Source organism: Cebus imitator, unplaced genomic scaffold, assembly GCF_001604975.1.
Source record: "Cebus imitator isolate Cc_AM_T3 unplaced genomic scaffold, Cebus_imitator-1.0 Scaffold325, whole genome shotgun sequence".
In the NCBI taxonomy this organism is placed as follows: domain Eukaryota; kingdom Metazoa; phylum Chordata; class Mammalia; order Primates; family Cebidae; genus Cebus; species Cebus imitator.
The window spans coordinates 1,543,296-1,567,158 of record NW_016107640.1 but is presented as its reverse complement, the minus strand read 5'-3'; the positions used below and the strand labels follow the sequence as shown (position 1 = coordinate 1,567,158).

The 23,863-nt window shown below is 47.3% G+C and overlaps 1 protein-coding gene across 4 annotated transcripts in view; it reads right to left on the bottom strand.

The window, feature by feature from the left end:
* The window catches only part of MYO5C (myosin VC), a 105,232-nt gene that overhangs the window by 56,022 nt on the left and 25,347 nt on the right, over positions 1-23,863 (bottom strand). For all 4 annotated transcript variants that reach the window (XM_017504615.2, XM_037729956.1, XM_037729955.1 and 1 more), the window contains 9 exons: positions 19,437-19,543; positions 15,802-16,067; positions 11,851-11,932; positions 8,601-8,741; positions 6,489-6,614; positions 3,129-3,212; positions 1,847-1,981; positions 1,323-1,420; positions 72-158 (listed from right to left, as the gene is read on the bottom strand). In XM_017504615.2, the coding sequence (XP_017360104.1) occupies positions 72-158; positions 1,323-1,420; positions 1,847-1,981; positions 3,129-3,212; positions 6,489-6,614; positions 8,601-8,741; positions 11,851-11,932; positions 15,802-16,067; positions 19,437-19,543 (1,126 nt within the window). The remainder of the gene's footprint in view (positions 1-71; positions 159-1,322; positions 1,421-1,846; positions 1,982-3,128; positions 3,213-6,488; positions 6,615-8,600; positions 8,742-11,850; positions 11,933-15,801; positions 16,068-19,436; positions 19,544-23,863) is intronic.

Genomic DNA, 23,863 nt, shown 5'->3' with positions numbered 1-23,863 from the left:
CCATATCTTTGGTTCTCAGCACAGCTCTAAAGTCGGGCATTTTCCCCCCAAAACAAGGATGGACAACATACCTGGAAGGGTAGCTCTGTGCACTAATGCGAATCGTTTCTAACACGCCGCAGGCTCGCAGCTGCTGAACAATTCTTTTGGAGTCAAATCTTAAAGGAGACAATGTTATCATGTGTTAAGGCACTGTAATTGCTGAATATGCCGCTAGACAGGCACAGCAGACCTACCTAGACTGTGGCCCCATGCCAAGTATCCGGTAGAGACTTAATTAGTTTCTGTTGCATGACCAAGAAAAATAGCCCCTCTGCAAAACAGTCCAGCAAGGTGCAGTGGGATAGAGAAAGGAGCAGCTGACTCTGATGGAGGTGGCAGGGAAACGGCCCTGGGGGAACTGGCCTTTGGGTCGAGCTTCAAACAACAACCAGGTAGAAAGAAATGTGCTAGCTTGTCTGGCCCAAGCACCCACTGATGCTTAAATTTCCTTTACAAAACACCCAGCAGGTGGCTCTGCAGCTTAGGTCTCACCCATCTAGTGACCCACAGACACACTCCCCACCTCCATAGACAATGCATCCCCCTTCAGGTGCCTCTTTCAGCTCTAGTAAGCTACAAGGGACTCTTTACACCTTACATTCACAGACTTTGGGTCTCTTCCATAGGGCACCTGAGAACAAGCCTAATGCCTCATGCCATCATGTGGGAGGACAAATCTTTGGATCTTTTATGTCCTTCTACAAACATACATCTCATTCTTCTTCTTTTTTTTTTTTGACAGAGTTTTGCTTTGTCACCCAGGCTGGTGTGCAGTGGCACAATCTTGGCTCACTGCAACCTCTGCCTCCCTGGCTCAAGCAATTCTCCTGCCTCAGCCTCTCGAGTAGCTAGGACTACAGCAATGTACCACCATGCCTAGCTAATTTTTGTATTTTTAGTAGAGATGGGGTTTTCACCATATCGGCCAGGGTAGTCTCGAACTCCTGACCTCGTGATCTGCCCGCCTCAGCCTCCCAAAGTGCTGGGATTACAGGCATGAGCCACTGTCATTCTTCTTTTAATCAAGTAAAAGGTTCTGGCGCAGTTGCAAAAATTTTAGTTGTATGATTTTTTCAAATCTAGCCTTTTTGCTTAGCCCTGGAGATGAGGGGGTTTAATCAGAGAGGCTAACATTTTATGGAAAGGGCAGCATTGTTCTGAATCATTAAAAAAAAACTAGAAACAGGGTACAGCTCAAGACAATTGGAAGCAAATTCTCCAACTTTATGGCAGAAACTGCCTCCCCACATCTTCACCGTGTGTCGTGTAAGAACACTTACTCAAAGGGTAACTTCTCATCATTTGGCTTAATGCATCTAACGTAGTGCGGTGTGGTCGCATTGAGGGTCTCCATGAGCAAGTACAGAGAGCTGCGGAACTAGGAAACAAAGCTACATATCAAACATGGCTCTGAAATAATTTACTGCTTACATCATGGTAAAAAGCAACCCAACCTTGTTAAGCTACTCAATAGGAAGAAAAGTTAACTTCGCACATAAACATCTATTATGAAAGGTTTCAGTCCATGACTGTGGTTTATCAGCATATCTTACTGTTCTGGACAGAACACTTCTCTAATACTCCCAAACAGCGGAGAACTTAATAAACCATGCCACTGTGCACAAGTGTGGTTTGCTCCAGTGCATGCTGCCTTGGAGGTGGAAGGATGACGACGATGAACTTTCTGCAGTGGTGCGCATGTTAGATTGGAAGAGTCTCAGCGTCCGTCCATGTCTGAGTGCCCTGGCTCCCCAGGGCCTGGCCCTGCCTTCAGCCCCCTTGCTCTCAAACGCCTTCTCAGTACCTTGCTCCCCACAGTGGTCCGGAAATGCTTGCTGTTTGGTTTGATGACTTGCTTGGCAGATTTAACTGTAATCATTGAACCAAAAGGAGAAGGAGGAACTTGATTTTCTTGAAAAAAGCTGGCACAGAGATGAAACTGGAAAGAACAGAGAGGATCTCAAGGTCCAAAAGCAACTGTCCACAGTCCTCACTCATACAAGCCACATAAATGGTGACAACAACCCAGCTACACTAGTGGGCGGAAAACAACCTCACCACCGCCTACAGCCAAATCTCAATTCCACAAGAGGATCATCTTCCCTAGGGATAGCCCATGGCTTCTTCCCCCGGAATAGGAACAGAGAAGAAAAGTGTGTGAATATCTCTGTGTGGATATCGCTCTGCGTGGGTATCACTGTGTCAGAAAGTGGAACATTATTCTCACCTCCATGCCTGGCTCACACTGTGTCTCCACCTGGAATCGCCTCCCTCCTACTCTACATTCTCATCCCTGCAGATCCAAACCCTACCCATGAATCTGTTAAAATGATTTCCAGCCCCATCCCCTCACAATGAATGAATTAATCCCAACTTCTCTGAACCACCTTCATCTTGTATTTGTACTTCTTTTAAAGCACTTACTACGTTCTGCCTTGTTTCAGTCATTTCTTTAAATGTCTTATCTTCTCTCAGAGTGAATTTCGTATTTTGTTTTGAGACAGGGTCTTGCTCTGTTGCCCAGGCTAGAGTGCAGTGGTGCCATCATGGCTCACTGCAGCCTCCACCTCCCAGAGCCAAGCATTCTTCCCACTTCAGCCTCCCAAGTAGTTGAGACTACAGGTGTGTCACCACTCCCTGCCAAAGTTTTTCGTATTTTTAGAAGACAAAGGGTCTTGCCTTTTTGGCCAGGCTTGTCTCAAACTTCTGGCCTCAAGCAATCCACCCACCTCCACCTCCCAAGTGCTGTGATTGCAGGCATGAGCCACCAACATCTGGCTGGAACTGTGATTCTTTAATGATTGTGTTAGCTGTCCTTCCTGTCATCTGCATGTTTGATTTCTGATTTTGCATATGGTAGAGCTTTAAAATAATCATCTTTTTGTATCTGTGAGCTATAACTTACCACTGTTCAGAGAGCTCACACACACACTCACACACATACACACACATGCGCGCGCGCGCACACACACACACACACACTCTCTCTCTCTCTCTCTCTCTCTCTCTCCTTACTCTTTCCTTATATATATCTAGATCCATGTCAATTATAAAATAACTTTCGTTGCCCCTAGGACTTTACAGACCTTGCTTGCTCTCAGGATTTCAACCAGCATGTCATAGACGGTGTCTCTGTTTTTCTCGAGGAAACCTTCACATTTATATTCTACCTATACAGAGAAAGCAATTAATTATTCTCAAAGAAGCCAAAGAAGATAGCACCTAAGTGCAAGTTCCATCTCTTTTTTAAGATTAATTAAAAGGCTATAAAGGCAGTCTTACAAAAAGAGGTCTGGTTTCTGTGCGTCACGGCAGCAGACCATTATGTATAAGCTGGGAATGTGTCTTCTCTCCCATCACCTGGATTTCTTACCCACCTGCTGATCACTCTGCACTCACCTGTCGGCTCCCTCTGGCCACAGAGGTCCAGTTGCTCCCTGTGGTATGTGCAATTCATACAAGAACACCTTACTTAGGGTGCCCTTTGCCTTTGAAGCCACCAGGAGGAGGAAGAAGCTCAGTGGTGTTCATTGGGTTCAAATAGATACCTTTCCCTAAATCAACATCAATATGGTAGAAAGGATAGAAAAGCTGGCTGGGTGAGGTGGCTCATGCCTGTAATCCCAGCACTTTGGGAGGCCAAGGCAGGTGGATCACCTGAGGTCAGGAGTTTGAGACCAGCCTGACCAACATGGAGAAACCCCATCTCTACCAAAAATACAAAATTAGCCAGGCATGGTGGTGCATGGCGGTAATCCCAGCTACTCAGGAGGCTGAGGCAGGAGGATTGCTTGAACCCGGGAGGCAGAGGTTGCGGTGAGCCGAGATCGTGCCACTGCACTCCAGCCTGGGCTACAAGAGCGAAACTCCATCTCAAAAACAAACAAACAAAAAAAACAGACAAGAAAAGCCGACCAGCTGACCACCAAGCCTTTAAGAGCCACCAAGCCCTCAGAGTCAGATTTAGAGTTGATAAACATCTGCACTCTAATCTGGCTTAGAAAACCTCTCTATGCTGCCCTTTCTGATGAGTAAGGCTTCTCAAATCCCTCAAATCATGGCATATTCAGAGTGACTGCTGAAACAGTCAACCCCCCCTAGTTCATGCCTCTGGGTTGCATATCTTAATATGTGATAATATATTTTTCATAAATTAAAAAGGTATATTAAAATTAATTTTAAAAATCAACAATGAGGAAACAAGCTTTGGAGGGTGCTGGAATCCAGAGGCAGAGGTTCCCTGGGGATGGCCTCTGCTTTGTCCCCAGGTAAGGAAGTGTCCTTGCTGGTAGGTTAAGATCCAGGAATACTGGCTGTTTGTAAATATTGCTTTGTGAGTGAAGTACACGGATGGCTGTACAAATTCTTCCAGAGTGGTGGTGTGAGCTACTAGTACAGACAGGCAAAGGTAGCAAATATAGAGCTTTCCTGATTTGGGTGAGCATCCGTGGGGACAGTGTCACAGGCACCTGGTGTCTCTGTTGGGGACTCTGGGACCAAGGGAAGATGTGCTGAGTTGCTACATCTAAGCTAAGCTGCCTTGCATTCAATATGACCTGATTCCCCAGTGAGATTGAAAACCAGAAAACCTGATCTAACTCCATAGTGAGTGTGAATTCTTCCGACCAAACCGTAATCCAGCCCAAATGCTGCATAGTTCTTTTTTTTTTTTTTTTGAGATGGAGTTTCGCTCTCGTTACCCAGGCTGGAGTGCAATGGCGCGATCTCGGCTCACCGCAGCCTCCGCCTCCTGGGTTCAGGCAATTCTCCTGCCTCAGCCTCCTGAGTAGCTGGGATTACAGGCACATGCCACCATGCCCAGCTAATTTTTTGTATTTTTAGTAGAGATGGGGTTTCACCATGTTGACCAGGATGGTCTCGATCTCTTGACCTCGTGATCCACCCGCCTCGGCCTCCCACAGTGCTGGGATTACAGGCGTGAGCCACCACGCCCGGTCCTTGCATAGTTCTTTTAAGGGAAACTTCGTGGAAGTGGCAGGTGAGAGAATTACAGAAACTAGATCCTATAGAGAGAGACCCTTGAAAGAAATCCTGTATGTGCTTTTTATGGAGTCTGGTCTTTTCCCCATGGGACCAGAATGCTGAAATTATAAGACAATAGATAGAAAATACAATTTAACATACGATCATTCATTTCATAGGCACCTTTTCAAGAACCCATCTGAAAAAGTCTAACCACTAAAATATTATCCCTTTTTTTTTTCATTGTACTTTGGGGTCTGGGGTACATGTGCACATCCTGCAACCTGCAGGATTGTTGCATAGGTACATACATGCCATGGTGGTTTGCTGTCTCCATCCTTTTTTTTCCTTTTTTTTTTTGAGACAGGATCTCACTCTGTCACCCAGGCTGGAGTGCAGTGGCATGATCTCGGCTCACTGCAACCTCCGCCTCCCAGGTTCAAGCGATTCTCCTGCCTCCAGCCACCAGAATATCCTGGATTACAGGTGCACACCACCAGGTCTGGCTAATTTTTGTATTTTTTAGTAGAGACAGGGTTTTATCATGTTGGCCAGGCTGGTCTCAAACTCCTGGTCCCAAGCAATCTTCCCACCTCAGCCTCCCAAAGTTCTGTGATTACAGGTGGGAGCCACCATGCCCAGCCAATCCTATATTTACAGTACTCTGCCAGATCACAGCTTTCCAGGTTTCTGTCCCCTCCCTCCACCACCAGTCACTCAGGAGTGACCAGCTCTGACAATCAGCCTCTGCAATAAACACAGACAAGCACGAGCCATTCCCATGAGCCCTAACACTAGGCTGGGCCACCAGGGCAACACCCAACCAAGACATGGGAGGAGGTACGAGCTCCCTTAAGAAAGGAAAACAAGTAAGAATGTGCATGCAGGCCAGGTGGTTATGGCAATTTTTACCTTCTGATTTCTAAGCTTTCAGTGATGTGACGTTAACAAAAATTTTTCATTTTAGAAAAGTAACATTTGTTTAGTAAAAAGAAAAAGGAGACCTATAAAGAAGAAAAAAGATACAAAAGATGAAAAAAGCACAAAGATAACCTAGAAAACCCATCATCATCTTGAGTTAACCTAGGTTACCATCACAATGCAGTACAGTTTAATCAAAAAGAACTTCAGAAAAAGATACGGCTTTCATCATAGGAAAGAATTATGCTGTCTTGATTATCACAACTTCATACAGAAAACAAACTGCTAAGAGGTTAATAAATTCACAAGAAATTAAAAACCAGAAGTGAGGTCTTCTAACAACACATTCATCTTTAAAGTAGCACAGTTGAAACTCAGGTATTTTGTCATAAAAACAAATCAGGAACCGTTAAACACACACTCATCAAAGCTACATGGTAAGCATGACTTGAATCTGACCAGAAACGTTCCCAGCCTGCCTACTCCTTCTGGAGACTGTGCTGGTTCTGGGTAGACAGCATTGCTGGAGACCTTCACAGTACCTTATCAGCAAAGTGCTGGATGACGAAGGATGTGTTCGACATTCTAGGCTTTTCAAACAAAGGGTTCTTGTTGACAAAATTATTATACAGCTTTTGAAGCCAGTTTTCATCAGTTCCATGTGGTAACTGGAAAAGAAAAATAAACCAAGTAGCAAGTAAGAAAACTAGAGATTCATACAGGCAAGAAAAAGCACTAAGTCTAAGAAACCAAGATGATTTGGCACCTTAGAGTTAACTGCTCTCAATCGGAGGCTATTTATTTATTTATTTATTTATGTAATGTTATTTATTTTTATTTATTTGAGATGGAGTCGGGCTCTGCCACCCAGGCTGGAGTGCAACAGCAGCATCTCAGCTCACTGTAACCTCCGCCTCCCGGGTTCAAGCGATTCTCCTGCCTCAGCCTCCCAAGTAGCTGGGATTACAGGTGCTTGCCACCATGCCCAGCTAATTTTTGCAGAGATGGGGTTTCACCATGTTGGCCACGCTGGTCTCGAACTCCTGACCTCAGATGATCCACCCACCTTGGCCTCCCAAAGTGTTGCGGTTACAGGCATGAACCACTGTGCCTGGCCTTAGAGGCTTTTTAAAAAGCAACTTTAGGCATTAATTTGTCCTTGATCTTAATCTTTAGGGTACTTTAAAAATTATTATTAATTGACAAATAATAATTATAGATATATTTCTGGGGTATTTGAGGTGATATTTTAATGGATACATCAATGTCCCTTTAGAAGAACAAAACTTTAAATAGAAACAGTCATAGAATGACTTTAGAACGAAGAATTTTATTTCTATGAAATAGGCAGTATTTTATTTCTTCCCCAAGAAGTCTAAAGGTTCAGGAAAAAAGAGTGTGGCTTCCATGACACAAACATGACTTTTATTCACAGGTGAATGGGAAAAGACTGCCACCTGAATAGAGTCCTCCCCTTCCCCTAACTCAGGAAAATAGCTTTTGTTTTACTTCCTAATTTACTCACTCCTTGAAATAAGGGCATATCTCCTTGTACTAAGCTAGTTGAGAAATTTGTTCTTGATACACGCAATTTTTATTAGACAGAAGGAAACCTCATCTCTACTAAAAATACAAAAGTTAGCCGGGCCTGGTGACATGCACCTATAATTCCAGCTACTTCGGGGGCTGATTCAAGGAGAATTGCTTGAACTCAGAAGGTGAAGGTTGCAGTGAGCTGAGATCGCACCACTGCGCTCCAGCTTGGGTGACAGAGCAAGACTCCGTCACAGAAAAAAAAAAAAATCCTTTAACCCCAAAACTTTACTACTCTCCTAGGGATTATTTGTTCTTGTGGCCCCATGAGAGACACTGCTAGGCTGCCCACTTCAGAGTTTCCCAGAGGGAAATGGTAAGAAAACTCCTAGAGAGCTCTTGCGGTGAATCATATGATGTTGATCTTTCAGCTATAGCTGATGACTCACAAGAACCAAGATATAAAAGAAAACTCAATTCTCATTAGTCACCGACAACTGGAGTGGAGTCACCCGCTGTTTCCGTGCGTACTTCTACATACACCTTGGGACAGCTTTGGAGTCCACCTCCGTGTCGGACATTACCTAAGAGGTGGTGCAGCTCCCCAGGGGTGGTCTACACAGGCCGAGGCGGGAGGCCCGGCAGGCCCTCTGGGGTCCCTGCTGTGGATGCCGTCCCAGCATTAATATCCAACCAATTGGGTAAACATCAGGACCTTACGAGCACACTTCAAAAAAATTGCTCTGCGGCCGGGCGCGGTGGCTCAAGCCTGTAATCCCAGCACTGTGGGAGGCCGAGGCGGGTGGATCACAAGGTCAAGAGATCGAGACCATCCTGGTCAACATGGTGAAACCCCGTCTCTACTAAAACTACAAAAAATTAGCTGGGCATGGTGGCACGTGCCTGTAATCCCAGAGACTCAGGAGGCTGAGGCAGGAGAATTGCCTGAACCCGGGAGGCGGAGGTTGCGGTGAGCCGAGATCGTGCCATTGAACTCCAGCCTGGGTAACAAGAGCGAAACTTCGTCTCAAAAAAAAAAAAAAAAAAAAAAAAATTGCTCTGCAACATGCTCATCTGTTACTACTTAAAAGTTGAGAAAAACAATTACTCTTAAAAGTTACCAAGCATTCTTCATCCAGTAACTCCAAAATTCCCATTTTTGCTTCAATCAGGTCAATAACCGGTTGATTGTCATAGAAATCTATCAGAGTCCAAGGGATATCTTCCTTCATGTATTCTTCTTGTTCCAGTTTAAAGACATGCTGGGAATCCAAAGTTAATACAGAAAGTAAAACAGAATATTAAAATGTGTTTCCAAAGAGCAGGACATAAGCATTTGGAAAACGTAAACAGTTGATCTGTAATGTTTTTTTTCAAACACGAGGACGCTAAAGTACAGACCACGTCCATACGATGATCAATACCACAGAGCTCCTAAAGCAGGTCTAGCTGTCATCTTCCCACCTGGTCTGAGTGGGTCCCCATCTCCTAGAATGTGGCTTGGGCCAGCCTATGTCACCACCAGCACCACATGGTACTCAGTGTGGTCCTAGGGCCCCCTCCCGCTAGCAGCTATCCAAGGACAAATCCAGCCTCTTTGGCCTAATGCAGCCTGGCTGGGTGGTGCCAGCTACCTGAGAATGCTAGTTGCAGGGCCAGTGGGAGAAGCCCACTCCTTAGAGGTCTTTGTGCTCTACCTATTCGGGCAGTAAGTATTCTTCCCAGAGGATGTACTCAGGTTTACCATGGAGGATGAAAGGAAGTTTGGCTGGCAGGTCGGGGTGGGGGGGTTGGTGGGCATCAAGAAAAGCCTCCCATGGAGGAATCCCAGTGGGAACCACATGAAAGCTCAATGGACGCTTGAGAAACGCACCTCAAGCAGGTTAGAAAAAACAGGACAGGAGGCAATGCGGCGGCAAAGAGTCAGATCACACTAGACCTTCACGCCCTCCCTAGAGAATTCTGGGCCTATGGCCTTTCTCTAGGAGCAGTGAGGAGCCACTGGAGGGTGGAGGGGTTAAGATGAGACTTGGGGGATGGCTTAGAAGAGGACAAGACCGGAGGGAGTAAGGCCAACAACTATTCAGCCCGATGCTCTTGGTGGCTGGGACTTGGGGAGGAGGATGAGAAGGGGAAAGGTCAGGATGAACGTCAGGCTCAGGACACGGGGTCTGTGGCATGGCTTGACCACAGAAAGTCACGTGGAGGGTAAGCGGGCTGAGAGGGGAAGGTGGTGCCAGCACTTCTACACTTGCTACTGTTGAGCTTCCTGGGGCATTAGGTGCAGGGGACAGTGGCAGCAGATGAGGGGGACTGGTGACCAGGAGAGTCCTAACCAAAGTTTTCTGTGCCAAAAACGGAAGGTACTACCCATCCTGGGAGGATCTACACATTGACAGATGACTCAGGAAAAAGAGAAGAGGTGAAAAGAAGAGACGGAGGAGGAAGTGGAAGAGGAAGAGGAACAGGAGAGGAGAGAAAAGCAAAAATAGAATTGTAGCCTCTGACTTGTGATTTTTGGTAAGGCATCTGCACACGTGTCACTTTGTGGTTAAGGTGAACCTGTGGGGGAGCAGCACGGCACTGCAGCCAGGGGACAGGACAGCAGCCACAGAGAGGCTGACTTCAGGTGAGATATCCTGAATAGGTACTTGGAATAAACCTCAGCTGGAGTTATTAATGTTAAACTTCCAGGAAAGCCTTGCAAATGCTAAAGAAAAAAAAATTTATAATGGAATGAAATTTAATGCTTATATATTAATTCTGGGTTAAAAAAAGAAACTTCTGAGTAGGATTCAATATTAGGTCTTCTCACAATATTGACTCTTTTAAAATTGATACATAATAGCTGTACATAGTTACATGGTAGATCTGCTATTTTGACACATGCATACAATGTGTAATGATGACTCATTTTTAAAACATGGAAACAGAGGCTCAGAGAGCCCAAGGTCCCAGAGGGAGGAGGTGGTAGAGCTGAGATTCAAACCCAATTTAGTTTGAGCCAAAGCCCACGCTCTCCAAGACATCATGCTATTTTTCCTCAGGGGTTCTGAGGGAGAATAAGACTGAACACTAACAAAGGTATAGCCTTTCCCTGAAGTAATTGTTAGGATATTCAAGTGTGATTTATATTACGAACTGGAATCAAAATTCTTCCTATGAACATGTAGCTGAAATTTAGGATGGAAGCTAAAAGGAAAATGTGAGTTAGTAAAAAGCATTTTAAATTTCATGGCTTTTCAGAAACAGAGCCAAATACAAATGTTTAGGAGGCAATTATAAAAACTTGAGAGTAGTTTCATGGTAAAGCCAATTGCAGAATGATATCCAATCAACTTTTAATTTCATTGATTTGTTAGGAACAGACAGGCATCAGTACTGTTGGGGATTCAAAAGTGAATTCAATATAGTTCCTGCATTTAGGAAAACTACTTAAGAGGTTAAAACTGTATTTTACACACATAGCAATAACAAATGCCAAAACAGCCACGAGTAGCATTTAGTCAACGTTTTAAAAATTGCCTTATTCATCTCTCTATCTCAGCAATTAACTTATCTGGTATACACAATATGTACTCCATGTCTTTTGAATAAATAAATCTTCCCAGTGGGGAAAAAAATTGGAATCCAGCTCCTGTCTGTTTCCATGGGAAGACACATTTGATCTTAGCGGTAGTTAGGAAGGTACCATATATGTCTTGTTCTAAATTAAGGCTGGAGAAACTCATTCCCATAATCCATCGGCCATCTGCTGTTTAGTGCTGCATGCACCGAGATAAGCACTGGGCTGAGAGAGACAAAGAATGCCAGTCCCAGCCTCTCCAGGTGACCAAGTCTATTTGGAGACATGCATGCAAATGATAATAATTCCATGTGATGAGCCTGTGATAAGGAAGCACACAGGGAGAGGCCAGGAGGTGTCACAAAAGGCTCTCAGGGAAGCTGGATCTCAAAAGGCATGCTGGAGTTGGCAGATGAAGATAAAGCAATGGGGAAAAACAGGAGATGGTGGGTTAAGGCACAGAAAGCAGCAATTGCAAAGGCAGACAGGCTAGAAAGAAAGTGGAGGTCTCAGGCAACCAACTAAGTGGTTTTCTCCGGCTGCACAGAGGGTCTGTATCCAAGGAGGGCAGCAAGGCTCACGTGTTTGGCAGGTGGTTCAAAATAGATGAAATAGATGAGAGGGTGTGATTTCAAGATTTGGCCACAAGGTGGTGTAGTGACCCAGCATGAGGCTCCTTGCATAAAAATTCAAAACCTAAAGGAAAAATGCCTCTTTCCATGAACACACACACACACACACACACACAACACACACGCACGCACACACGGCTGAGAACTAGTTAAGAAGGTAGAAAGGTCACCTACCATGTTAAACTGTTGTTGCAGTTTTTCATTAGCGTAATTGATGCAAAATTGTTCAAAGCTGTTCACGTCAAAGGTTTCAAAACTGAAATAAAATTTAAACAAGTTAAAATATAACCTGAAGTAGGACATATGCATTTGTTTAGAGATCGTTTTAACACTTAGAAGCTTAAATGTTTGCTATGTCATCTACAAGTTTTAAGTACCCCTCAAAGCTTCTGGTTTTAATGATATCCTGGTAGTCAGTTTATAAATAACCTTTTCCTGGTCGTCCCCTGGAAGGAATCTGATAGGTATAAAACACGTACCGCACGCCAGGCCATAGGACAGGCATGTCACAATATGATGTAGTCCACACAACAACAGCGACGTTGGCATTATTATTCTGACTTTATAGATCAGAAAATAAGACTGAGAGGTTAAGAAACTTGCCAAAGGTCACACAGATTGTGTCAGAACTTAGCTGCGAAGCTGCCTAGGAGGGCTGTGCCTCCAATAAGAAGGCAATGTGGTTTCCTGTTCTCTTATTGTCTGTGGAGGGGAGGAGCAGCACAACTGCAACACAATTTTGCCTTCCTAAGGGCTGCTTTCATAGTTCCTGGGGGAAAAGGGCAAAGTCATTTCATATCCCACAGCCCAGCACACCCCGTCAGGGATGAGACAGACACGGCTGGATTCCATGTTCAGACTTTCATCAGCTGCCTCTGCAGTTGCGTTGGAGTTGCAGGCTCAAGAACCGAGAGGAACCCTTGGGGACAGACCTGGGAAGCAGGCTGGATATGGCACAACAGCAAGCCGCATGGAGTCCGGAGCCATCAGGATTGACCAAGGGGCAGCTGCTGCTCGGCTCCTGCCAGCTGTGGCCATGAATGAATGTGGGCCAGGATGTTATAGCAACTGATTCTCAAGAAAAATCAGAAAACTGGGACTTTTAAGTAAATGATCCCACTCTGCAAAACATGGCGTGGGCCGCACAAAACAGATGCACCAAATTTACCACCTGGCCAGATGAGCTCCTGCTGGAAGGAGGCTTGCTGAGCGCTTTAAGGTGTCAGCGTTTATGCATCTCACGTCTCTTAACCCTAACACTGCTCTATATGAAGGGCTCCTGTGCCTCCCACACAGGAGGGTCAGAGAAGGGGTGACCATGGTGAGGACCTACAGCCGGCAAGTGGTGCCAGAAACAGAATTCGACCCCAGCGCTTGGTGCCTCCAAAGCTTCGTTCTGAATTGCTCTAATCCTGAGAGGTTCCTGCCAGCTCCAACCACGGGTCCCCTGGAGTCTCACTTGACAGAGCCGGTTTGGCTCCATCTGGAATTCCTGGGCCGGGTAAGAACCTGGACTGTCCTCTAGACAGCCCCAGGGTGACCCATACAGCCCTGACAGCCCCATTCCACATGCAGCCTCAGTTGCTCAGAGATTCGGAGGCTGGTCTGCTCATGGGAGCAAGGCCACAGGTAGACCTGGGGGAGGTTTAAAAGGGTCTCACTGAGCTCTGCAGCCTACAGCTAGGGCCAAGGACAGAACTTTCTAGAACCCGGCAAAATGTCAAACATCAATGCATTATGTTTGGGCACAAAGATCTGAAGTTTAGGACCCATGGAAAGACCTACATCTGTGACTTAAAATGCCAGAAGCACATTGGCTATAACAGTTGGCACTGGAATCGTGCTTATGGTTTTCAGGGTACCTGCACAACAGAATTTCTTTCATCTCATCTTCAAAATCCCCCTGCAAGAGAGGCCCCATCTTGTAGATGTGGAAATTGACGCTTGGAGAGGTTCTGTGATTTTCTTGGGGTCACGTAACTGGTATGCTACGGCGCTCACTCCCAGGGCTCTGACCCGCAGACCCAGGCTTTTCCAACTCTGAGTCCAAAGAATACAAAAACACGACAGGCCAGGGAGTTACCGGCCTTCTTTTGCTCTCAGCTTAGACCTTGAAGCTCATAGCTTCAGCTTTACTTGCTTTCAAATATGCTAACTCTTCCTTTGAGGTTTCCTTATTTCCAGGTCAAAGTAAGCTTTCTCAAAAGTTGTGTGCGAGGGTTAGCCTAGAAGCGAGGCTGCTGGAGCGGGTGGGAAAGGCCCGGGCCCAGGCTGCAGCTGGGCTGCTTAGAAGCAAGCTGATTTTTTTGGAGATGTATCATGAACTGAAGGGTGGCAGCAAACAGGCTATTGTTAGCAATTCTGAGAGAAATCTTAAACTTTAACAAGTCTTTGTGAATTTATAAAAACTCAGGTTTTTCCACTTAGCTGAAAAATTCTAATTCCTTATTATAGTGGTCCTGGATCCCGCCTGGGGACCACAGTCCAGCTTGCTACTCCTTGCACGTGGCTGCCCTTGCTCTGTCCTCACCCACTGCTAACCTCCAGCACACCTTCCTCCCTTCCGAGGACTCCTCCCAACCTCTCCTGCCCGACTGCCTCCCCCACAGTCTCAGTCCCACGGCATCAGGGCCCACGTGTCTATTCTGCTCAGCAATCGCCTCCAACATAGTGCCTGGGACATAAACAAGTGTTGGATAAAAATATGAAACAATATACTCTTAAAATAAAGGACTGCCATTTAAAAAGACATTTCTGAAATACCCAAAAGAACAGGGAATGACAGAACCATCACGTATCTCCACCACAATGAAAGAGGACTATTTTTAACGAGACTATCAGTTTTTAAAGGTTCACTTAGGTTTTTACAGGCTGCTCAAGCACTTTGTTGGCACAAGACGAGGTAAATAATTGACGAGACTATCCCAGTAATGTATTAAGTGTTTTATAACTGTTGACATGTACTATTAATTGGGAGCCATATGTATTAACTTAGGATCTAAATTAAACAAAGCAACTCCCTTGAGGCACTATCTCCTATTCCACAGCTCTAAGAAAAGCTGCCTCTCCAGCTGGGTGCAAGTACGGCAGCATGGTGTGGCCCTGTCCTCCTCATCCCCAGGAGGCAGCCGCAGGGCCATGAAGACCAGGGCTGGGCTCTCGCCTCTGCCTGGGGAATGGGGTTGAGCTGCTTTTTGCCAGGGTGTGGGGATGATCCCCCAATCCAGGTGGAATACCCCATGATGCCTATCATGGGCCAGTCTTACATGGGCCATCTTCCCCTTCTCCTGCTAAGAAACCAGGGTGGGTTCCAGGAGAGGGGCAAGGGCTGGGCACTGGGGCCAGCTGCTGAGAAAAGCCTGGGGACAAGAATCTCCATGGAGTCCTCCATGCCAGCTTCCACGCTGGTTACTCCACAGCAGCTTCAGCAGCATGAGCTGGGCCTGAGGTTTAGAGGAGGAGGACCAGGCAGAGAGACTGAAAAAGAACCCAACTCCAGAGTGGGATGAAGGGTAAGACCTCCTGGAGAAGGGGCTGGGGAAAATCCAGGATCTTCTTACCCAAGAACGAAAAAGGACTGAGGGGCGGAGGGCGGTTGATCAGAGACCTGGGTTTGAATTCACCTCTGGCCGCTGGGCTTAGGCAAGGTGCAGGCCTAGGTGAATTGTAATCGCCTGAGATTCAAATGGGAAGGGACCTCGGGGCCTTTGGTGGGAAAAGCAGCAGCAAGAGCCTCACACTGTGCTGGGTGCTCCCACTTGCGGAGCAATTGTGATCAAGTGATTGAGTCCTTCTAAGCCGTGGTTGTTGCATCTCTAAAATGGGGATCATTACAAGGTTGTTTGAGGGTTAGGTAGGAAAGCCTCTGGAAAGCAAGCAACCTCAGAGCTGGTACACAGTAAGCTCCTGACATTGGTCATTACTAATGCGGCATCTCTTTAATCCACTTTAAATACACAGCACTATAGCCCAGGAAAGTGTACTTAGCATCTATTGGGGCAAAAGCAGAGAATGTTATCTTTCTAATCATGCAAAACACAACGGAACCAAAACAAAATGATCTAAAAATTATGGGGCTCTCAACATTTAAAGGTGGAAAGACAGGCTCACCGAAGAGAATCTTACCCATAAATGTCCAAAACACCAATAAAAGTGTGCTGCTTGCCTGAAAACTGCAACGCTTGGTTAATGCTCTCCACAATGAAGTCGAACAGGTGAGCATAGATCTTCTTGGCCAGTGCGTCCCTGGCGTTGACAGCCTGAGGCCTGGTCATGGGTTTCACCACCGTCTCAGAGCTTGTGACAATTTTGCGATTGCACAGCCACTGGGCGACTCTGCCACTCTCGAGACCCAGGAGCTCACAGAACACCTCCAGGTGACAGTCAGCCTCCTTCAAAAACAAGCACAAGCCCCATCAGGGCGGCCCAGCCATCTAAAGCCACACAATCCTACCTGGCAATGGCCCCTGTTGGGCAAGAGCTGAGGAGCGGCTGGCACAAGGATGCGCAGGCCTCAGGAGGTGGAGACAGACTGGGAGGGGAGCGAGAAGGCTGCAGCGGCGGGGGTCCTGCGCCTGGCCCTTCGCAGACCACCTCTGCCGCAATGCCAGGGAGTCCCACACTGATTTTTCATTTTAACCAAAGAACGTCAGCGGTGACTGAGGCCATAGAGCCATCCTCGCTGGACCCCGCCCTGTTCCTGTGGGTGTGGATGCAGCCCTCTCTCTTCCCTTTGTACCACCCTGGGCCACTGGTCAGCGTGTGCACTCACCCTGCCCCACCTTGCGTGGCCAGGGGTTTGCCTGGATAGTTGGCCCAGGAGGTACCTGGATGTTGCTGCCAGGCAGAAGCAGGTGGGGTTCCTGTGGCTGAGCCAGTGCCTCTGCTGACTCAAGGGCTGGGGCGGGACTTTTCCCGAATGCACAGAGTGAAATCTTTCTTCTCCCCCAAGCCCAGGCATGAGAGCTGCCCCACTGGTCAGCAAATGAAAAGAGGGAAGGCATGCCCCCATTTCCCTTCAGCTGGCTCCTGTCCTTAGGCAAGGATGTGACTCCCGGCTCCTCTCTCTCAGGCAGGGCAACTCCCAAGGCAGGCTCACCTGCGGGCACCATTCAGGCCCACCAGGAAACCCATAGAACTGCACTAGAAAGCCTGGGGATGCCGTGGAGGAAGCCAAGGAAAGTCTGGCCCCTCCCTGCGCTCCACCCGCACCCCTGCTGATCAGCATCACAGTTACACAGAGCTGGCTTTGCTGTGCCAGACCTCACAAGGGAAGGAAGTGGCAGAGTCATTTGGTTTCCTTCCTTCTAAGAAAGAGTGAAACCTTCTGAGTCAAAAACAATTCAGCTGCAGGCACTGCTACGGGAAAAAAATGCAAAGGGGCAGCAGTTTTTCAAAAAGTCGGATGGCTTCATCCAAATTTAATGTGTCCAACACTTCAGGTCCCTGATACAGATGGATGGTAATGGATCCCAAATCTAGGACCAATAATTATAGGACTTGGAATTTTCTACAAATATACTTAGAAGACTTTCCAAAGGAATTTCAATCAATCGATTTTAATTCCTCCTCCAAAATGGTACCTTCCTAACAAGCTTCATGGGAGAGGGCTCAGTGTGATGGCGTTTGTTGGGCAGACATCACATTTTTAGTCCATGCGGGTTTAGGGGAGAAAGGGCAGAGGCCCAGCTTCTCGAGGTAACCAAGCAAAGAAACAGAGGGAGCTGGCACTTCAGACACACCACACTCTCCCCTAGGTCTCTCCTTGCCCCTCTCCCTGCTTTCCCACTTTCGGAACTAACTGACTCTGGGAGGTCTGGACACTGCGGGGGGATGGGAGGGGCGCTGAGGTGAGAGCTGGGGGAGGGGAAGGAGAATTACTTCCTGGTCACTGCAACAGGCCTCAAGTCCTGAGCCCAGGAGCTCCTGCTCCACTAGGCTCTTCTCTCTCCCCAAATCATTGGTACCAGAGAGCCAAGAACTCACCGGTTACACAAGATGATCAACTTATTCCCATCAGTTATTTGAAGGACATGAAAATCAACATTGTTACGGACTGGATATTTGTGTTCCTCCAAAACTCACATGTTCAAGTCCTAACCCCCAGCTTGACAGTATTTGAAGAGAAGACCTTTGGGAGGTAATAAGCATTGGCTCAAGTCAAGAGGGTAAGACCTGCCATGCTGGGATCAGTGTTCTCATAAGAGGCATCACAGTGTCTGCTCTCTCTCCACCACGAGGACACAATGAGAAGGGGGACGTCTAGAAGCCAGGCAGAAAGCCCTCACCAGAACCGACCAGGATGACACTCTGCTCTCAGACTCCCAGCCTCTAGAACTGTGAGAAAACGAACGTCTATGGTTTAGGCCACTCAGCCTGTGGCATTTTGATATGGCTGCGTTGACTAGGACATGTCACTGTTAACGCAAAGCTTAAAGGTATGCAGATTCTGCGTTTCCTAGGAACATTTTTTACTCGTGTTTGTTTTCTTCTTTACATGGGCATTCATGAGACTAATTAAACACATACCCCTCTCCCAAGAATCACTACTCATAATGTGTGTCACAGAAGAAACACACATCAACTTGTGTCCATTAAACAAAGAAACCTATCACAAAACTTACATGGGAATACATTCCCAGGAAGCTGGCACCAATGATGTCCAATTCAAGCAGGTTTAAGGAGGTAGGGGTGTTCTTCTGCTAACTACCCAGTACCCTTAAGGTCCTATGTGGTCTGCAATCCCCCCTTCCCCTTCTGGTCTCATCCACACCTTCCCTGTCACTCACCCTCTCTGGATACACAGACCTTCCATGTATTATGTACACGGACCTTCCAGCTATTTCTCAAATGGCGTCTCCTGCCTGAGGGTTTCTGCACTTGCTGTTCCCTCCACATCAAATGTTCTTAACCATCCACAGGCATGACCTGCTTCCTCATCCCCTGAGGCCGCTGCCCACCACCACCTTCTCAGATAGACTTTCTCTGACCACCCCACATGAAAGACGCAGCCCCTCTGCACGTCCCCTCTGCTTACTTGCCTCTGTGCCAGCCGTCACCAGCTGCTGGGGCCCATACATGCTTGTGTGTCTCCTCCCTCCCCTGATCACAAGCTCTCTGAAGGGCTTCTTGATTTTTTTTGTTCACTGCTGTTTCCCCAGATCCTATTACAGTCCATGGCACTTAGCAGGTGCTCCATACATACTTGAATAAAAGAAAAACACACAGGCCAGGCGTGGTAACTCACGCCTGGAATCCCAGCAATTTGGGAGGCCGAAGCAGGCGGATCACCTGAGGTTAGGGGGTTGGGACCAGCCTGGCCAACATGGTGAAACCCCCGTCTCTATTAGAAAAAGTACAAAATTAGCCAGGCATGGTGGCAGGTGCCTGTAATCCCAGCTACTCAGGAGGCTGAGGCAGGAGAATCACTTGAACTCGGGAGGCAGAGGTTGCAATGAGCAGAGATCACACCACTGCACTCCAGCCTGGGGACTCCAGCTCAAAAAAAAAAAAAAAGAAAGAAAAAGAAAAACACACAGAGGATACATGGATACATTTCCCCTCCTCTACTGTTGCAAGGGGAGGAGGCTTGACTCCTTGAAGGCAACCCCTGGAAACCCTTTGCCGCCTGCTTCCCGTGAAACCAGTCTACCCAGGACACCTGACTATGCCTGGCGCTAAAAAGCAAAGGCAGGTCAGTTGCAAGCCGGTGCCACTGCGACCCTCAGAGCAATGGAAAGTAAAACAAACGAGCATCTCACACTAATGGAGGACCTCTCGCTGCCCACCGCGGCGATCTGCACGTTGCCCAGATGTAGGATGGCTGCCAGGATTTTAAAAACGTCCATCTGAAAATCCTCCTTGAAACCTGAAAACAAACAATTTCCCAGGTTAGGAATGCTGCATCTCTTCTCTGACTAGATGGGCACCTGGACTCACTGGAGACATGCAGGTGGCATCAGTGCCAAGCTCTGGGACAGGAACGTGAAGTGGACAGTGGGGGTGCCCGGGGCACTATTCTTTCTAGTCGGCCTCTGTAGACTCATGACATGCAGGTAGCATACACATACTGTACGTGTCTACACGGCAGTTTCCTCTTTGACATGGCTGCTAGGAAATTCAACACAAAAATTATTATTCGAGTAACCACTTCACATCAGGTTCCTTGGACAGTCATCTCGCCTTTATCCTGTGGTTGGTTGATTTTGAATGATTTTCCAGTTTTCTTTTTGCTCACAAACTCTCGGAATCCCTGAATTATTTTTAAGGTGGGACTGCTGGAGGAATTCCATTTGCCCCTCCAGATCCTCTGCTCTCTGCCCCAGGGAACTTGGTATAAACCAAGGCAATGGTCTTTCATGCCCTCTGGCCTGTGGTTGGGTTTGATTCATGGGGAGGCCTGGCAGGAGAGCAGAGGAGCAGAGAAGGTTCTGAATGCGTCCTCCCCAGGCCCTTTCCCTGGGAGGCTGTCTCTGACTGGCTGCACGGCCTGACTGACAGAAGGTCATTACTCCTCTGGGGCTGACTTTACCCAGCTCTCCTTCCAGGCTCCAGAAACACCTGGGTGCCCACATGGGAAAGAGCAGTGAACAGTTCTGCTGCCGCCCCCAGGTGCCCACTGCCCCTTGTCTTAACAGCTCCCCTAGACGCCACTCACGCCTTTGTAGTTGTAAATAATAAACAATCCCTCCCTCTTTTATCCTACTGTGAGCCTGCCCCATGTTTCCCATTGGGACTTTGACTGCTGTAGGTAGAATATAAATTATGACTACATATCATATTCATACACCGAGGGGATTGGCACATTTCCTGGAGCCAAAAAGAAACAAAGCCAGCTGCTAGAAAGGACTCTGTTTGAACCCTGTAAATCACAGTGGAGAGCTGCAACGCTGTGAGCCTGGCTTTGCCAGGTCGGGATCCCCTCAGTGTGTGATGACAACGTGGTGACTTGAGGAGCTGAGAGACACGCTCGGGCAGGTGGGCAGGTTCATTAGCATTGTGGCTGCCTGGTCCACTCGGGAACGGAAGCCAGTGACCCCTCACTTGGGGATACCTGGAATTTTCATTAGCAGGTAGGTCAAGCTCTTCAACAATTTCAAAAACCTACAATCTTTTTTTTTGTGGAGACAGGGTCTCACTCCGTTGTCCAGGATGGAGTGCAGCTGCGTGATCATGGCTCACTGCAGCCTCAACCTCCTACACGCAAGTAATCCTCCCACCTCAGCCTCCTCAGTAGCTGTGATTACAAATGTGTGCCACCATGCCCAGATAATGTTTTGTAGAGACGGGGTTTCACCATGTTTCCCAGGCCGGTCTTTAATGCCTGGACTCAAGTGGTCCATCCTCCTCGGCCTCCCTAAGTGCTGGGATTATAGGCGTGAGCCACTGCACCCGGCCCAGAGTCTCCTCTACTACAAAAATTAAATAAAATCAGTCTCAAAAGATTTCATTTCAAGAACATAAGAAGGACTCCAGCTCTGGCTGAGTCCAGGCATTTGCTGCCTTTCCATTTGGAGGTAACGCCTCCATCTGAAGGACAGATGTGTCCAACAGAAATATACCCCAAGGCCTCCACCACAGCAATGACAGATAAGTAATCATGAGAAGCAACTAAAATGCCAAGTGTGGGAGCCTCCATTCTGGCACTCCTCCCTGCTTTCTGTGATCCATGACTAAATCCCTTAACTACTCCAGGCCTTCCAGAAACACAAAAGAAAGATGACAACTCCAAAGCAATAATATAAAAGAAAGAATTCAAGACCTGCGTTAAGTAATCATCCTCAGCGAGCCTGTCACACAAAAGCAGTGCCAGCCTGAATCAGATTTCCAGGAGGAGCTCACTGGTCAAGCTCCTAGAGCCTGAGGTCCAAGGTGTTCTTCCCATCAGAGAGAAAAGGTCATAGCAACACCCAAATGGCAGGGATCAGTGGATGAATCACACGAGAAAGACACAGCAGAAGAGCAAAGGAAAGGGACTTTTTAGTCAAAATACATCCCCTTGTGCTTCTCTAGGAGTAATCTCACTGCTAGCTGAGGGACCTCAGCAGCAGAAGTGGAGGGGAAAGTGGATGGAACACTGCCTCAGGCACTGTCCTCTGAACTTTCCCTGTATCAGCTCATCTCATTCTCACTATAGCCTCATGGAGGAATCCTAGCATCGTTCCCAACTCACAGAGGAGGAAACTAAGGCATTGGAAGGTTAGGGAACTCACCCGAGGTCACGCTGGGTAAGGCGTATCTAAGCAGTTTAACACCAACGCTCACCACAGTATGAGAAAAGACTGGCAGCATTCATTAAGCCATCTGGTTTCACCCCAGCATGTCTAAACAGAGAAGCCCTGAGGATCTCGTGCCAGGAGAAGGAAAAGTCTGAGCAGGGGCACTTGCTGAGGTACCCTCTCTCGAAGGGAAGAGGTGCAGTGGCCCCAACTTCACACAGCACTGCCAGCAGCCATCACCATTAGTGCCAGGAGAGGACCCTGTGCTCCACCGCTCTACAAAACTCCGGAGGGCTTTGTCTAAAACGTCTAGGCCTGTGCCCAGGTTAAGTGTCCAGGGACAACCCCGCACATGCATGGCCCTAAGAATGAGTGCCTCTCTTGCCTTGTCCCAGTTTTGGCTCTGGGACTGAGGTATATGATGTGGAAATCTGTAAACAACCTAAGTTGTGTGATACATGGGGGCAAATGGCTGCAAAGTGCTCATCTCCAACAATTAGATAAGGTTTTATAGAAGAGACGGTTTTACTCAAAGGACGATGAGGGTTTGGACAATTGGGAATGGAGGGAGAGAGAAAGCAGGGGGGCAGCAGCTGCCGGGCGCCGGCTATGTGCCTGGCCTGGTGCTAGGGACTTTTACATACACTTCCTCACCAGCTGCCATGAAAGGCAAGGTGAGCTGCCACTCACAGATCAAGATATCACATCTCAGAGAGGGGAGCCTTAGACTCATGCCAACTAGGATTTGAATTCATGTTCATTGGATCCCAAAGCCCACTCTACTGGCCCTATATTATCTTGCTGTGAGGAGGACACGATGGAGGTGGGAGAGAGGACTCAGAAGGATAAGGGAGATGGGGGTTGGACAGGACAGGGCATGTGACCCAAGGTCCCCTTCAGCCTAGCCAGAGCTTGGCCACCTGTCCCCGCCTCAAACACCGAGCCCCCTCTCCATGGAGTACATTATACAAAGACTGAAATGACGACTATAATTATTTTCAGAAAATGTTAATCAGTGCCAAATGTGTTTATCTTATTATAAAAAGTTTAAATTGCCCTTCTCCTTGAGGCAGGTTTGAGGGAACAGAGTCTGACAGTGATTCTGCTTAGAAAATCATCTTGTTTTCCTTCTCCATTATCCAGCTGTGATCATCTTGCCTATTACTTTGATGTATTTAACCTGAAATTCTTAGCCTTTTATGTTAAGATACAGTCAACCAGGCCACAAGAATGAAAGCACTTAGAATGAATTGGTGGGAGATTTCAGCAAGACACAGAAATAGCCAACAGCATCACCCTGATCAGAAGCTTTGACTGGCAGCTTCATGTGGATGTCTAGACTCATACAAAATGAGAGAGTGCATGCCTGTTTTTATAAATACCAGCTGCTAGACAGCCTTTCTGAACAGGAGCTCTGTGTGGGAAAAGTAAGGTGAGACGGATTGGGAACAATTGGCTGTCCTGTGAGAGTTGTGCCTGGTCCACCTGTGCCGGCATCTGAGCAATAGAAGATATGTGGGTTTTTTTGTATAAAATGAGATGCTTGGGCTGGGCATGGTGGCTCAGGCCTATAATCCCAGCACTTTGGGAGGCCAAGGCAGGCAGATCCATTCTGGCCAACATGGTGAAACCCCATCTCTACTAAAAACACAAAAATTAGCCAGGCATGGTGACGTGCGCCTATGGTCCCAGCTACTCTGGAGGCTGAGGTAGGAGAATCGCTTGAACCTGGGAGGTGGAGATTGCAGTGAGCCGATATCACGCTACTGCACTCCAGCCTGGGGACAGAGAGAGAGACTGTCTAAAAAAAAAAAAAAAAAAAAAAAAGGGAAACAAAACAAGATGCTTGAAGACAGTGGAGTTCAAAAGCCAGTTCTACTCTGTATGGGCCGCCTAACCTTGGGTAAATCACTTCCCACCTCTGTGCCTTAGTTTCCCTGTTGTAAAATGGGAGAAATGCCTGCACCGAG